The following is a 13,713-nucleotide window of genomic DNA, read 5'->3' as shown; positions in this document are numbered from 1 at the left end:
GATCAAGTCCCGCATCAGGCTCCCTGCTTGGCGAGGAGCCTGCTTCTCCCTCTAACCCTCCCCCCTCTCATGTACTCTTTCTCTCTCTCATTCTCGCTCTCTCAAATAAATAAATAAATCTGTAAAAAAAGAAAAAAAGAGTAGTAAAGCCTGGGGTGTTCTAACCTAATTTGCAGAACTAGGATGTTAATGGTCATGTTACAATATGACTTTCACCCATGGAGAAGTTTGAGGCCCCCTGAGGATCTCCAAAGGGATGGATTTTAACTCTAAGGAGCCGCCCTTTCTTTTTTCTTTTTTTAAATTTTTAAAATTTATTTATTTGTCAGAGAGAGAGAGAGAACAAGTAGGGGGAGCTTGTTTAAAAGTAGCATAAATAGCATATATATATATATGCATATATATATAGCATATATATCTCATAAATAGCAATAAAATAGCAGTAAATCTACCAGTGATACATTTTCTCTATGATTTGACTAATATAGAGTTCCCTGAGGGGTAAATAACTATATGAACATGGTATATGTGGTGGATCTAACTTTTTAGAGTTTAAAAATTATCTTTGATAGGATTCCATTCCTATGGTTATTTAAGGATTCAGGTCACCAGGTTGTGTTGTCTTAAGTCCCTCCATCCATTAAATACTGAGCACCTGCCATATACCAGGCAGGAAGTATAAGTGAGCAAAGCAAAGATCCCAGTTTTCATAGGGAGATTGAACAAAGAATTGACATAGTGACAGGAAGCTCAAGTACAGAGCGTGGGATTTCTGGACATTGGCCCTGGGGATGGCTGTATTTAATATTTTGGATCAGTGACTTGGAAGGAGAATCCTTCAATGAAATTTTTACATTTGCAGTGGCACTCGACTCTCCTAGGGTAAATTGTTAAACCAATAGATGTCACTGAAGAACAATATTTGGACAGGGTTGTGAGTGAGTAGGCAAACAGATGGTTTTTGGAAGTGGTGGCAGGGAGTCTGAGTCTCCTTGTAAAATAGATTAGAAAACTTAGAACTCCTGCAATCTAGAAAGAAGAATGCTTCTAGAAAACATAATGGAAGCGTGCAAAATGAAGACAGTGGCAGAGGATACATGTGAATTTGCTCATCAAGTTCCAGGGTATTGGAACCAGGTGGTAGCCTTAAAGTTGAAAGAGGGGGCGCCTAGGTGGCTCAGATGGTTAAGCATCTGCCTTCAGCTCAGGTCATGATCCCAGAGTCCTGGGATCGAGCCCCACATCGGGCTCCTGGCTCAGCGGGGAGCCTGCTTCTCCCTCTCCCTCTGCCTCTCCCCTGCTCATGCTCTCTCTCTGTATCTCTGTGTCTCAAATGAATAAATAAAATCTTTAAAAAAAAAAAAAAAGAGGCACATTTGGGGCACCTGAGTGGCTCAGTTGGTTAAGTATCCTACTCTTGATTTCAGATCATTGATCTCAGGGTCGTAAGATCGAGTCCCACATTGAGCTCCACACTGAGCATGGAGCCTGCTTAGGATTCTCTCTCTCCCTCTCCCCCTCGCCCACATGCCCATATTCTCTCTCTCTCTAAAAGAAAAGAAAGAAATGGGGCACCTGGGTTGCTCAGTTGGTTAAGCATCTGCCTTCAGCTCAGGTCATGATCCCAGGGTCCTGGGATTGAGTCCTGCATCGGGCTCCCTGCTCAGTGGGGAGCTTCCTTCTCCCTCTCCCTCTGTAGCTCCCCCTGCTTGTTCTCTCTCTCTCTCTCTCTTTGACAAATAAATAAATTTTTAAAATCTTTAAAAAAAAAAAAAGAAAGAAAAGGGGGCGCCTAAGTGGCTCAGTCATTAAACATCTGCCTTCGGCTCAGGTCCTGGGATCGAGCCCCACATTGGGCTCCCTGCTCCGCTGGAAGCCTGCTTCTCCCTCTCCCACTCTCCCTGCTTGTGTTCCCTCTCTCGCTGTCTCTCTCTGTCAAATAAATAAAATCTTTAAAAATAAAGAAAAAAGAAAAAAAGGAAAGAGACATATTTACATATATAGGTATTTATTTGTTTTAAGATTGTTATATTTAAGTAATAATTTAATAAGTAATTTTCTCTACACCCAGTGTGGGGCTCAAACTCACAACCCCGAGATCAAGAGCTGCATGCTCTACCAACTGAGCCAGTCAGGGGCCCCTAAAAAGACACATTTAAATGGGTGTTATTTTATAGTGTTGGAGCTCTCTAACCCAAAGAGAATCACAATTAGGGAATATGAATGAAACAACCAGTCAGCCTGAATCTCTGCATCAGTGACACTGTGGGTCTCCGTGGACCTTGAATTTTGCTCCCGAGTGGCATTTTAGTACAAAAATTCCCCTTACATATTTTAAACATTCTTGCAATTTCTACTTTTTGATTAGAGTGATTACTTATAATTAATTACTGATTAGGTAGGATTTATATCTGCCATTTTTGTTTTTTGGGTTTTTTATTTGTTAGTTTTTGTTTTCTGTGTGTCTTCTGTCTTTTTTTGTTCTCTCTTCCTCTGTAAGTTCCTTCTTTTATGTTAAATACTTTTCTAGTTTACCATTTTTTTTTTAAGATTTTTTTATTTATTTATTTATAGGACAGAGAGAGACACAGCGAGAGAGGGAACACAAGCAGGGGGAGTGAGAGAGGGAGAAGCAGGTTTCCCGCCAAGCAGGGAGCCCGATGTGGGGCTCGATCCCAGGACCCTGGGATCATGACCTGAGCTGAAGGCAGACGCTTAACGCCTGAGCCACCCAGGCACCCCTCTAGTTTACCATTTTAATTCCGTTGTTATTTCTTTTACTATATTTTTAAAGGTATTTTTATAGCAGTTATCCTGGGTAGTACAATTAACATCTAAGCATCTTTTTCAGATTAATACTAATTTAATTTCAATAGTACACAAAAACTTTGCAACAATATAGATCCAGTACCTTTTTCTTCCTTTGTGTTTTTATTTTCATGTAAATTGTTTTCATACATTATAATCTCATCAGCATAGTTTTATAACTTGCTTTATAGGCATGTCTTTTAAATCATATAGCATAAAAAAAGTTGCAAACAAAAAATATATACTGTTATTTTTTAATAGTTTAATTATAGTTACCTTTATTGGTCTCTTCTTTTTTTAAAAGATTTTATTAATTTATTTGAGAGAGAAAAAGAGAGAGAGTTAGTGGGGGGGGAGGGGCAGAAGGAGAAGCAGACTCCATGCTGAACAGGGAGCCCAATGCGGGGCTCCCCTGGACCTGGGGATCATGACCTAAGCTGAAGGCAGATGCTTAACTAAGCCACTCAGGTGCCCCTTACCAGTCTCTTCTTAATGGAGGTTTAAGTTGCTGTCCAGTGTCCTTTCATTTCATCCTGAAAGACTTCCTTTAGTATATTTATTTAAGATCGGCTAGCTATGAATTCTTCAAGTTTTTGTTTGTCTGAAAATGTCTTAAGTTCTTTGTTTGTGAAGGATAGTTTTGCTGGCTATAGAATTCTTGGTTTGCTAAATTTTTTTCTTTCAGCATTATTGGTTATGTCACCCCACTGCCTTCTGGCCTCTGAAGTTTCTAATAATCTTATTGAGGATCATGTATATGTGATGCATCCCTTCTCTCTTAGTGCTTTCAAGAGTCTCTCTTTGTCTCTCAGTGGTTTGATTATGATGGGTTCTGGCATGGTGCTCTTTGAGTTTATCCTGTTGGAGTTCATTGTGCCTCTTGGATATGCAGATGAATGTTTTTCATCAAATTTGGAATTTCGGGCCATTATTTCTTTAACTGTTCCAGTTGTGGGGTTTTGTTTTTTTGTTTGTTTTGCTTTGTTTTAGAGAGAGAGCAACCAGGGAAGGGGCAGAGGGAGAGGGGAAAAAGAGGATCCCAAGCAAACTCCATGCTCAGTGCGGAGCCCAATGCAGGGCTCGATGTCACGACCCTGAGATCATGACCTGAACCAAAACCAAAAGTCGGATGCTCAGCCAACTGAGCCACCCAGGGGCCCCCTTAACTGCTCCAATTGTGAACACCACAGGCAGCTACTGTGTTAAACAATTGTCATTGGTTGTTTTGTTTGTCACCCCTGGGAAAAGGCTTTTTGAGGTGAGCGGATGCTAAGTCACGTCAAATAAAGATAAACCCTTTCGTAGGAACCACCAGACAGGTCAGATAGTGACAGTTCCTTGGAGATTGAGCTTTTGGGGAGCTTCATACCATCTGCTGCCTCCAGTGTTTGCTAGGCTGCTTGCTGGTTTTCATGTCTACCATGATTGTGAGGCTGCTGGTGTTCAAGGCTACTGCCAAGCTGGGGAGAGGAGGATGGAAAGAGGGCAAGTTAAAATGCCACAAAGCTCATTTTTCTTAGTAGAGTTCTGAAAAAGTTGATTCTGATTATTTTTGCCTAGTGTTCTTATTGATTTTACTGAGGAACAGATATATAAAGTCCTTACTTGACCGTTCTGAAGAAGCAGTGACAACAGAAGCAAGAGTGACGTTGGGAAGAGACCACAGGCTGGAGAATGTGGGTGGCCTCTGGTAGCTGGAAAAGGCAAGAAAATGGATCTCCCATAGAGCCTTCAGAGGAACACAGCCCTTGTTGACACTTAATTTTAGACTTCTGACTTCCAGAAATGTAACAATTTAACAACCGTGTTGTTTTAAGCTGTAAAGTTTGTGGCAATTGGTTCTAGCAGCAATAGAAACAAATATGGGGGATAACAGTGCCCGCAGCTGAGGTGTCAACAGGTATTTGAGTGTGCCCTGTATGCCAGAAACTGTTCTCAGTGCTCTGGGTATATAATGGTGGACAAAAGCCACTTTGCCCTCACTTAGCTTACGTTCTTTTCTTTCCCTTTTTTTTTTTGGAGAGAAAGAGAGTGTGTGAGCGGGGGTGGGGGAGGGCAGAAGCAGGGGGAGAGAGAATCTCAAGCAGACTCCATGCCCAGCCTGCAGCCTAGTGTGGGGCTTGATCCCAAGACCCTGAGATGGTGACCTGAGCCAAAATCAAGAGCTGGTTCCTTAACCGTCTGAGCCACCCAGATGCCCCAGCTTGCATTCTCTTCTTAAGCAGACATAAAATTAAACAAACACCTAGATAATAATTATTGTCCATAATTATTTAATTTTATATAGTGGTAATTCTATGAAGAAATAGAGCAAGCAGAGATAGGGGTGAGTGGTGGAGAAATGAATGTGTTTGTGGTGGTTCCTTGGACAAGGTCACCAAAGAAGTTCTCTCTGAAGAGGTTACATTGGAGCAGAGAGCTAACTAATGAAAAGAAGCCAACCAGAAGAAGATCTGGAGAAGAGTGTCCCAGCAGAGAGAACCCCTTAAAGATAAAGGCCCCTGAGAGGGGAGCGAGCACAGCATGCTCGAGAAGCACAAAGGCCACAGCAGCTTCCGAGTGCGATCTGAGGAGTCGACAGGGGCCAGATCTTGTAGGGTTTTGTACAGCAGGGAAAGGAGTTGAGTTTTGTTTTCATTGCAGTGGGAAGAAACTGAGAGATTTTATACAGTGTGGTAAGTTGACTTGACATGTTTTAAACGGATCGCTTTGACCAGAGACTCAAAGGTGACTGTGGTGGAAGCTGGGACCAAAACAGAGTTGTTAGCTTCAGGCAAGAGATGATGGTGGCTTTATTATTTTCTTTTTAAGATTTTTTTTATCTATTTGTCAGAGAGAGCGAGCAAGCACGAGCAGGGGGGGCGGCAGGCAGATGGAGAAGCAGGCTCCCACTGAGCAGGGAGCCCGATGCGGGGCTCGATCCCAGGACCCTGGGATCATGACCTGAGCCGAAGGCAGACGCTTAACGACTGAGCCACCCAGGCGCCCCTGATGGTGGCTTTAGACGGCAGTTGCAGTGGAAGAGGTATTGAGCAGGACACTTAGCATATGTTTAGGTGGCACAGATACTTGAAAGGTGGTTGTGAAGATTAAATGAGCTAATAGTTGAGGACAGCATAGCCCAGTGCCTGGGACACAGCAGGTGCTGACAGCAGAGCTGCTGCTGTTGCCCTTGGCCTCGTTGTCATCACTGCTGCCGCCAGCAGGGCTATTTTAATCTCTTGTACGAGAAGGAGAGAAAGACACATAATGAGTCTTCTGTTCATTAGTGGTTGCAGAGGGAGCTTAGACTTATCCTGGTACTGTAACTGACTGTATTAGTCAACACGTATATAAAGATAGACATAGAGGGGTGCCTGGGTGGCTCTGTTGGTTACACATCTGACTCTTGATTTTGGCTCAGGTCACAATCTCGGGGTCCTGGGATTGAGCCCCACGTCGGACTCCACGCTGAGCACAGAGTTTGCTTGGGATTCACTCTCCCTCTGCCCCCACCGCCCCCCAAGTCGTACATGTGCGTGTGTGCTCTCTCTCAAATAAATAAATGAAATCTTTAAAAAAAGATATACATATATATATATAGTTCTTGTATATATGTATAAGTTCTTAATTATTTTGAATCTCTAGTCACTTCTGTTCACCTCACTTTTTGGTTTGGTATGCGAAATGAACTCATAGGGACAAGAAAAGTTTATTATGTCCGGAGTGCCGATTATGTTGCAAGCTTCTTACTATGCAGATAAACTGTATTTACTGCACAACAAGGTGTGCTTATCCCAAGTCTACAGCTAATAAAGCTGAGGCCTAGGGAAATTACAAAACATCTGCCGAATATAGTACTCTCATGCATTTTGTTGCTAACCACCCAGATTCATGCAGACCCCATAAGTCAAGGGCACAGGCTCCAACAAGACCGCCCTCACCGCAGGTGCCAGCCACAAGTTTGGGGGTTCCCAGGCCCTCTGTACTTCTGATCAGCTGGCTTCAGTTTTGATAATTTGCTAGGATGACTCATAGAACCCAAGAAAGAACTATCCTCACTGTCATAGTTATTATAAAGGGTATAGATCAGGACCGGCCAAATGGAGAGACACATAGGGCAAGGTCTGCAAGTGTCCTGAACATGGAGCTTCCATGCCTTCCCCCATGGAATCAGGGCACATGATCCTCCTCGCACATTGATGTGTTCACCAACCAGGAAGCCGCACCAAACTTCATTGTCCAGAGATTTTACTAGGGTTTCATTAGGTGGGCATGATTGAGCCATTGGCCACATGACTACACTCAGTACCCAGGTCTCCTTCCTTCCCTGGAGGGAAGGGAATACCATTCCCGGGAGATCGGGAGGTCCAGCTGATAGCAAGTGATTCAAGGCCCCAAGTCTCTAATTACATGGTTGATCTTTCTGGCCTGGCCTCATCCTGAGCATAAGCTATCCAGGGGCCCACCATGTTACCTCATTGGCATAAACTGTCAGGGCCCCCATGAATAACACAGATACTACTATCAGTTGGGAAAGTCCAAGGATTTAGAGGTTCCCTCCCGGACACCATGGACAAAGATCAGACAGATTCTTTATTATACAGCCCAGGTTCACACCTCTAATGAGTGTGGGAGCCAGGATTCAGTCCAGTTCTGCCTGATTCCAAAGCCCTTGCTCTATCCACTACTCCATTACTGTTAATGCCCTTAGAAAAGTGGTTTATTTAAGGTCACACAGCTAGTTACTAACAAGAGGGCTTGGCCCTCAGGCCTGACTACCAATGTGTACTCCTTTCCGCAGTTCAATTTTATTTTTTCATGTTGGGGCAGATTTGACCTGTTCCTGTAAATTTTGCAATGTGTATGGCAGGCACAGTTGGTGAAAAGATTGGAGCTTTTGCTTTCATTTTTATTTCTGCAATTGCAGAATATTGCTTCCTAGCTAAGCTCTATCAGTTGTCAGTGTTTGTCATCATTTAGTTATAGTTTATTCATAAATTTAAAAATGAAGTGAAAAAATTCAATCAGTGCTTCCAACATTTAAGAAGATTATAAATCCTTTTTGGTTTATTGCTTTCCTTTTAAAAGTAAGAAATATTGTTAGAAGAAAATCAATCCATTGTTATTTGTAGCTAACATGGTGCTATTGTTCTAATATTTGACTTAATTTGTGTATCTATCTCTGTTCCCAGGTAGCATCCACTGTATTTTCCATGCAACTGGGCACCATTACACTTGGAAGAAGGTTACCACAACGGTGCACAACATTATCGTGGGCAAGTTGTGGATAGATCAGGTAAGCAAAGGTGCCCAAAGTTCAGAAGAATACATTCGTAGGTACGTCTGTGCACTATCAAGGACATGTGAACTGGCCCCAGACTATTGTTACGGATTTACCTGTTTCTCCTAAGGAATTGCTCTCAGCCAGAAGCCCTACCCCGACCTCCCACGTTTCTATACTACAAATTATTTTTTGTAAATGACCAATTTATAACATTGATTCCGTGACTACTCTTCCAGGGCTGTGTTGGCTACTATGAAAGTACAGCAGAATAATAAACACGGCTGCTACTCTTCATCCTTTCATTATTCATCAGACATTTACTGCTAGGCAAAGTGCCAGGTCTTGGGGATACAAAGCCAGATAAGACATTGTCCTTCAAGAATTATCGTATCATTGCAGATAACATGACAGATATGTATAGATTGAAAAGTATTAACAAAATACGTTAGTGTTAAGAGCTGTACTAAGATAACATCTAATTGTCAGTCTGCTCTTAAGACAATGGTTGCAGTAAATTCAGAAAAGGAATACTGTTTTTTTTTTTAAAGATTATATTTGTTTGTTTATTTTAGAGAGGCAGGGGCAAGCGAGGGGAGGGGCAGAGGGAGAGGCGAGAGAGCGAGAATCTCAAGCAGATTCCACACTGAGCACAGAGCCCAGTGCAGGGCTTGATCTCATGACCCTGAGATCATGACCTGAGCCGAAACCAAGAGTTGGACAGTTAACTGACTGAGCCACCCAGGCACCCCAAGCTGAGTCTTAACGTGGTTTGGGATTTAGAAGATAGAAAGGAGGAAAAATGAATAAAGTGTAGAAAGGCCCACCATATGTAACCTTGGAATCCTGAGTAGAGTACTTTGATTTAAGCACAAAGTTGATGAAGGGTATGAGTGGGGGGTTGGTTTGGAAAGGTAAATTATTATGTGAATATTAACATATGTGCTGAAAGGCAAATCATGCCACCTAACATGTGACACGTGATTGACAGAAAGCCAGAAGGCCATTTGGTCTTGATCCTAACCTGGAATACCAAGGTTCCAAAGGGATTTCACAGCTTTTCGGAGTCAGCTGAGACCCTTAAGCAAGGGAGTCTGAGAGTACATGATGGAAAAGTGAAGAATTATGAGGCATGGGGTCTAGCAGATATTCAAGTCCTCCGTTCTTAATAAAATCAATCCATGATGCTTTTTATTTTATAGTCTGGTGAAATTGATATTGTGAATCACAAGACGGGAGACAAGTGCAATCTTAAATTTGTTCCTTATAGCTACTTCTCTCGTGATGTAGCAAGAAAGGTAAGAGAAGTTGGAGTTTAAATGTTTTTCCTTAGTGTGTGTGCCTTAGAAATCCTACTCTTTGGGGGCTGGTGTAGATGATAGATGAAGAGATAGTCTAAACGTGTATATATATATATCTCCTAAATATGTATGTGGTGATTTGAAAAAAAAAAAAAGGAGAGGTAAAGGAGAAAGTCAGTAGGAAGGGGGACTAGATTGCATTACCAAACTAAATCATTGTCTTTTCTGGTAAAGACATTAAGTAAGAAAGTGAAAGTCAAGAGCAAGGAGAGATTGAAAATGGGAACACAGAGGAAGGACCAGTAGGATTTCAGGAAGAAGGATGGGCGGTTTGACCACTGTGAGGTCTAAGCGCAAGTCCTGTGTCACCACCACAGCGGAATTGCGTCATGAGTTTGATGGAGAGTGAAGAAGATCTGGGGATTTAAATCTGTCTGTGGCTGTCTCTGAAGAAAGAAGGAAATACCAGAGAGAAGAGAATGTCATAGAGAGAAGAAAGTACCATAATTCTGAGTACCATTCAGATCATTTTCCTGCATATATCATTGCAACATAATCCCTGTACAACAAAATGATGAAACCCCAACTCATGGCTCATTTACTTTAAGCAGCTCAAAAAAGTATACCAAAATAATTTGGGTGCTCCGTGGTGTTTGTTGTAGCAAAATTTAACCAGTATTGACTGTAGGACTTTTGTTTCCAGACTAGTCAGGTAAGCTAACCCACAGTGAATGCTGTACTCCAAAGCCCTACTCTCCATCCTTTAGGTGACAGGGGAAGTGACCGATCCATCAGGAAAAGTTCACTTTGCCCTTCTGGGGACGTGGGATGAGAAAATGGATTGTTTCAAAGTACAGCCAGTCGTTGGGGAGAATGGAGGTGATGCTCGGCAGAGAGGCCATGAGGCAGAGGAAAGCAGGGTCCTGCTATGGAAAAGGAACCCTTTACCGTGAGTATCAGTATGCATGCTGTCCAGGTAGTACTTTGGCCTCATCCTTGGAGCAGTACTGGTGGCATTTCTGCCTTCCTTCCCGCTTAATTACGTGAGGATCAAGCCAGGGAACTCAGACCTTTGGAGGGATTACCAGAAGGCTGTCATGGTATGATTTGAGTTGTAATGTGCCTTGTCAAGAAAACTGAAACTAATCAAGTCACATCTGCCAAAAAATATTCATAATTTAGAACAAAATGATTCAGAAGCAGCTAGAGGAGAAAGATGCCTACCACCTGTTAACAACTTAGCCCGAAACCCAGTGGCAGTATAAAGGTCCCTGAGGTCATGTACTGGAATTCGGAAATAAGATGGAGTCCATTTGTCCCCTGTCATCTCATATGTTCAGTCTATAGTAAGAGCCGAGATTATCCCCAGAAAGAGGTTAAAAAGAAAGCAAAGGAAATAAGAATCAGGAATTTCCATTTAGTAGAATGTTTCATTCTTCCTAAGGAATTTCTTCCTAATCTCCGCTGAGCACAGCAGAAGCCCAGCAAACTCGCGGAGCGAGTGACACCAGGGGAGGGGATAGGGAGCAGTCCAGTCTGGGTCTCTGCATGAGGGGAACCTGCCCTGGTCCTAGAGTCTGTCTGTCTGTAGAACAGCTTTGGGGAGGCCGTCTTTTGGCAGTGTGCTTTTAACAAGGGGGCTCTGGCATCACCCTTTGTCTTTCTCATCCTTTACTTGTAGGAAGAATGCAGAAAACATGTACTACTTCTCCGAGCTTGCTCTGACGCTCAACGCCTGGGAAAGCGGCACCGCCCCCACAGACAGCCGATTGCGGCCTGACCAGAGACTGATGGAAAACGGGCGCTGGGATGAAGCCAATGCTGAGAAGCAGCGCCTGGAGGAAAAGCAAAGACTTTCCAGAAAGAAGAGAGAAGCAGAAGCTATGAAAGCCACAGAGGATGGTAACGAACCTGTCTTCCACTCTCTCGATGGGTGGAGAATCACTTGGTGTGTTTCTGGCTCTCATTCTGTTTTTCTTTACCCGCTTTCCCTTTTAGGCACTCCCTATGATCCCTATAAGGCGCTGTGGTTTGAGCGGAAGAAGGACCCTGTTACCAAGGAGCTAACCCATATTTATAGGGGAGGGTACTGGGAGTGTAAAGAAAAACAGGACTGGACCTCATGCCCAGACATTTTCTGAAATGGCAGCAACAAAAAGCAGGAGGATCCAAAGGAGAAGAGGACAGAAGATGTGCGGGAAAGCGGGCGTTTGGGACTCTGACCGAGCGCTTTCCTCCAGTTTGTCTGTCTTAACCAATCATTTTGTCCAAATCAATCACCAGAAGCAGACACCAGTGGTGGTGATTGGCTGGTTGCCTTAGCTGATTGAAACTGAAATCGACTCACTAGATCCCTGTGTTTGGGAGGGAGAGGTTTAGTGGCCGGAACGTAGTGCTGCTCCCCTTCTGCAGAGTCCGGTGGTCTTGGCTCGTCCTTTTCCCTCTGCCCCCACTTTAAGATGATGTCGTTCACCCTCCCCTGTAGTATCCTGCTCAGCCAAGGTCTGTGTGAGGTGATGATTCAGGGGCATTTTGGTGCTGTTCAGAGTGAGAGCTGAATTTAGAAGCTCCTTGAACAAGGAGCACATCAGACTTAACCAATGGAGGCATCGTGAATGACCGCAGGGGAGCTTAGGCATGGCGTCACGAAATGGGGTCACACACGGGGTCAGTCTCATGGGGCGTCCATCCCGAGATAACTACAGCGTCGGAACAATTGCAAGGGGGCTTGTTCTGTAAGATTGGAATACTCAGACTGACATTTCTTGGAAATTTCTATCCTCACTTGTGTAAAATACCCTTCTGCTGTCCTCCATGTTTGACAGCAACCGGAGGCCACTTTGGTGGTTGGTAGGAGGGTTGTGTTATCCTCACAAGGGAGTTTTATGGACTTCTTCAGATGGGGGAACTTCTGAGAGCACAAGGCAGGATGGAAAAGACTGCTAGCCACTTTGCTTTCCCAGTTCCTCCTCACCCCCATTCTTCATTGCCCTTCTTGCTCCTCCCTCCCTCCTCCCCCTTTCTCTCTCTCTCTCTCTCTCTCTCTCAGCGCAATACCAGTTTGGGTCTGTGCCCCAGTGTGGAGCAAAGCATTACCTGTCCCATTCTGATATACTTCAGAATTTGAGAGAAGGAGTTAATTTGAAACAAAAGTTTTCACCATCTCTCAAGCCCCATGGACTGGAGCCACCTCTCAAATAATGTGTTAAATATCTGTATATTATATATATGTAGAGAAAATCTAATTTTTTTGTTTGATTTTCCTTCTTCCCATTAAGAATCTTGTCTTTTGATATCCTTTGTCCCCCTGGTACTCTCTCTTGGATACTGATGTGGACTGGAGCCTCCTCTGTTTTCCATCTTTTAGGGGCAGACAGATTCAGAACCTGAGCAGGATCACCTCTGGCAGTTACCGAACAGGGACTCGGTCCCTCTGTATCATGGAGTGCCCACTGCTGTCTAAATTCTGCTCTCCTAATTACCTGAGTCTTGAAAATGAAATCCTAACTCTTTCCTGCCTTTTTTCCTTCTTTTGTTAGGAAGAGCGTGGGTAGAGAGTCAGGACAGTAGTTTCCAGTTTAATTCTGCCTCTGGCCAAATCCCAGCACACACAGCTGATTCCCAAAAGACACTTCTTCCTAGGATGTGGGGCTGAAAGTGCCATCAAGTGGGGTGGGTAGAACTGCTCCTGTCGGGCCTGGCTTCCTTCATTTTGTGTTCTGTATTTGTTTTCGTTGTCTTGTTCAGAAATCTGCCCCTGTGCAGCCCACCCTTGGTTGAGGATCACAAATTGAGGTGCCTTCCTTGTATGCTTTTTGTTAGTGTTTTTCGTTTCTGTTCCTTAACTGCTGAGCCTCAGCCAGTGTGGGTCCTGGGGGAAATATCATTCCAGAGGAAGCCATCCCTGCATGGAAATTGGATTTATACTGGGTAAATTAGTACTTCTGTTCCTTCCTCGCCATTCCTCCCTCTCTAGCTGTGATGCACTTGAGATACAGGCAACCACTGGGGAGTTTCCTCCTAAGACTCCGATTCCCAACCTAAGCGCGGGATTGTGCTGGGGCTTCTTTCAAGGAGGCCCGCCAAGGCTGTGACCTAATCAGGGGGCTTTAGCCAGAGCAGGAATTCCTCAACCAAACTGAACGTCTCTGCTTTATCCCCCACCTTTCTTCCTCCACCATCTGCACTACATTTCCCAGCCTGATCCCCAGTCCGATTCCTGCTAATGGAGAAGCTTTGAGTCCTTCAGGTGAAATGAAGTCACATCAAAACGAAACTATATATATTTTCGTTTTTTTTGCCTTATTGTTTTTTTTCCAAGAAAACTACTAAATTAAATAA

General features: G+C 43.7%; 1 protein-coding gene across 1 annotated transcript in view; it reads left to right on the top strand.

Annotated features, from left to right (window-relative positions):
* OSBP (oxysterol binding protein) overlaps positions 1 to 13,710 on the top strand; it is a 33,919-nt gene extending 20,209 nt beyond the window's left edge. The window contains exons 10-14 of the mRNA XM_035012929.1: positions 7,983 to 8,086; positions 9,274 to 9,369; positions 10,140 to 10,321; positions 11,054 to 11,274; positions 11,371 to 13,710. Coding sequence (XP_034868820.1) covers positions 7,983 to 8,086; positions 9,274 to 9,369; positions 10,140 to 10,321; positions 11,054 to 11,274; positions 11,371 to 11,513 — 746 coding nt within the window. The 3' untranslated portion in view covers positions 11,514 to 13,710. The remainder of the gene's footprint in view (positions 1 to 7,982; positions 8,087 to 9,273; positions 9,370 to 10,139; positions 10,322 to 11,053; positions 11,275 to 11,370) is intronic.
* The last annotated feature ends 3 nt before the right edge of the window (positions 13,711 to 13,713 follow it).

Source organism: Mirounga leonina, unplaced genomic scaffold (genome assembly GCF_011800145.1).
Source record: "Mirounga leonina isolate KUSES-001 unplaced genomic scaffold, KU_Mleo_1.0 Mir_166, whole genome shotgun sequence".
Classification (NCBI taxonomy): Eukaryota; Metazoa; Chordata; class Mammalia; order Carnivora; family Phocidae; genus Mirounga; species Mirounga leonina.
This window is presented reverse-complemented; position numbering and strand designations above follow the sequence as displayed.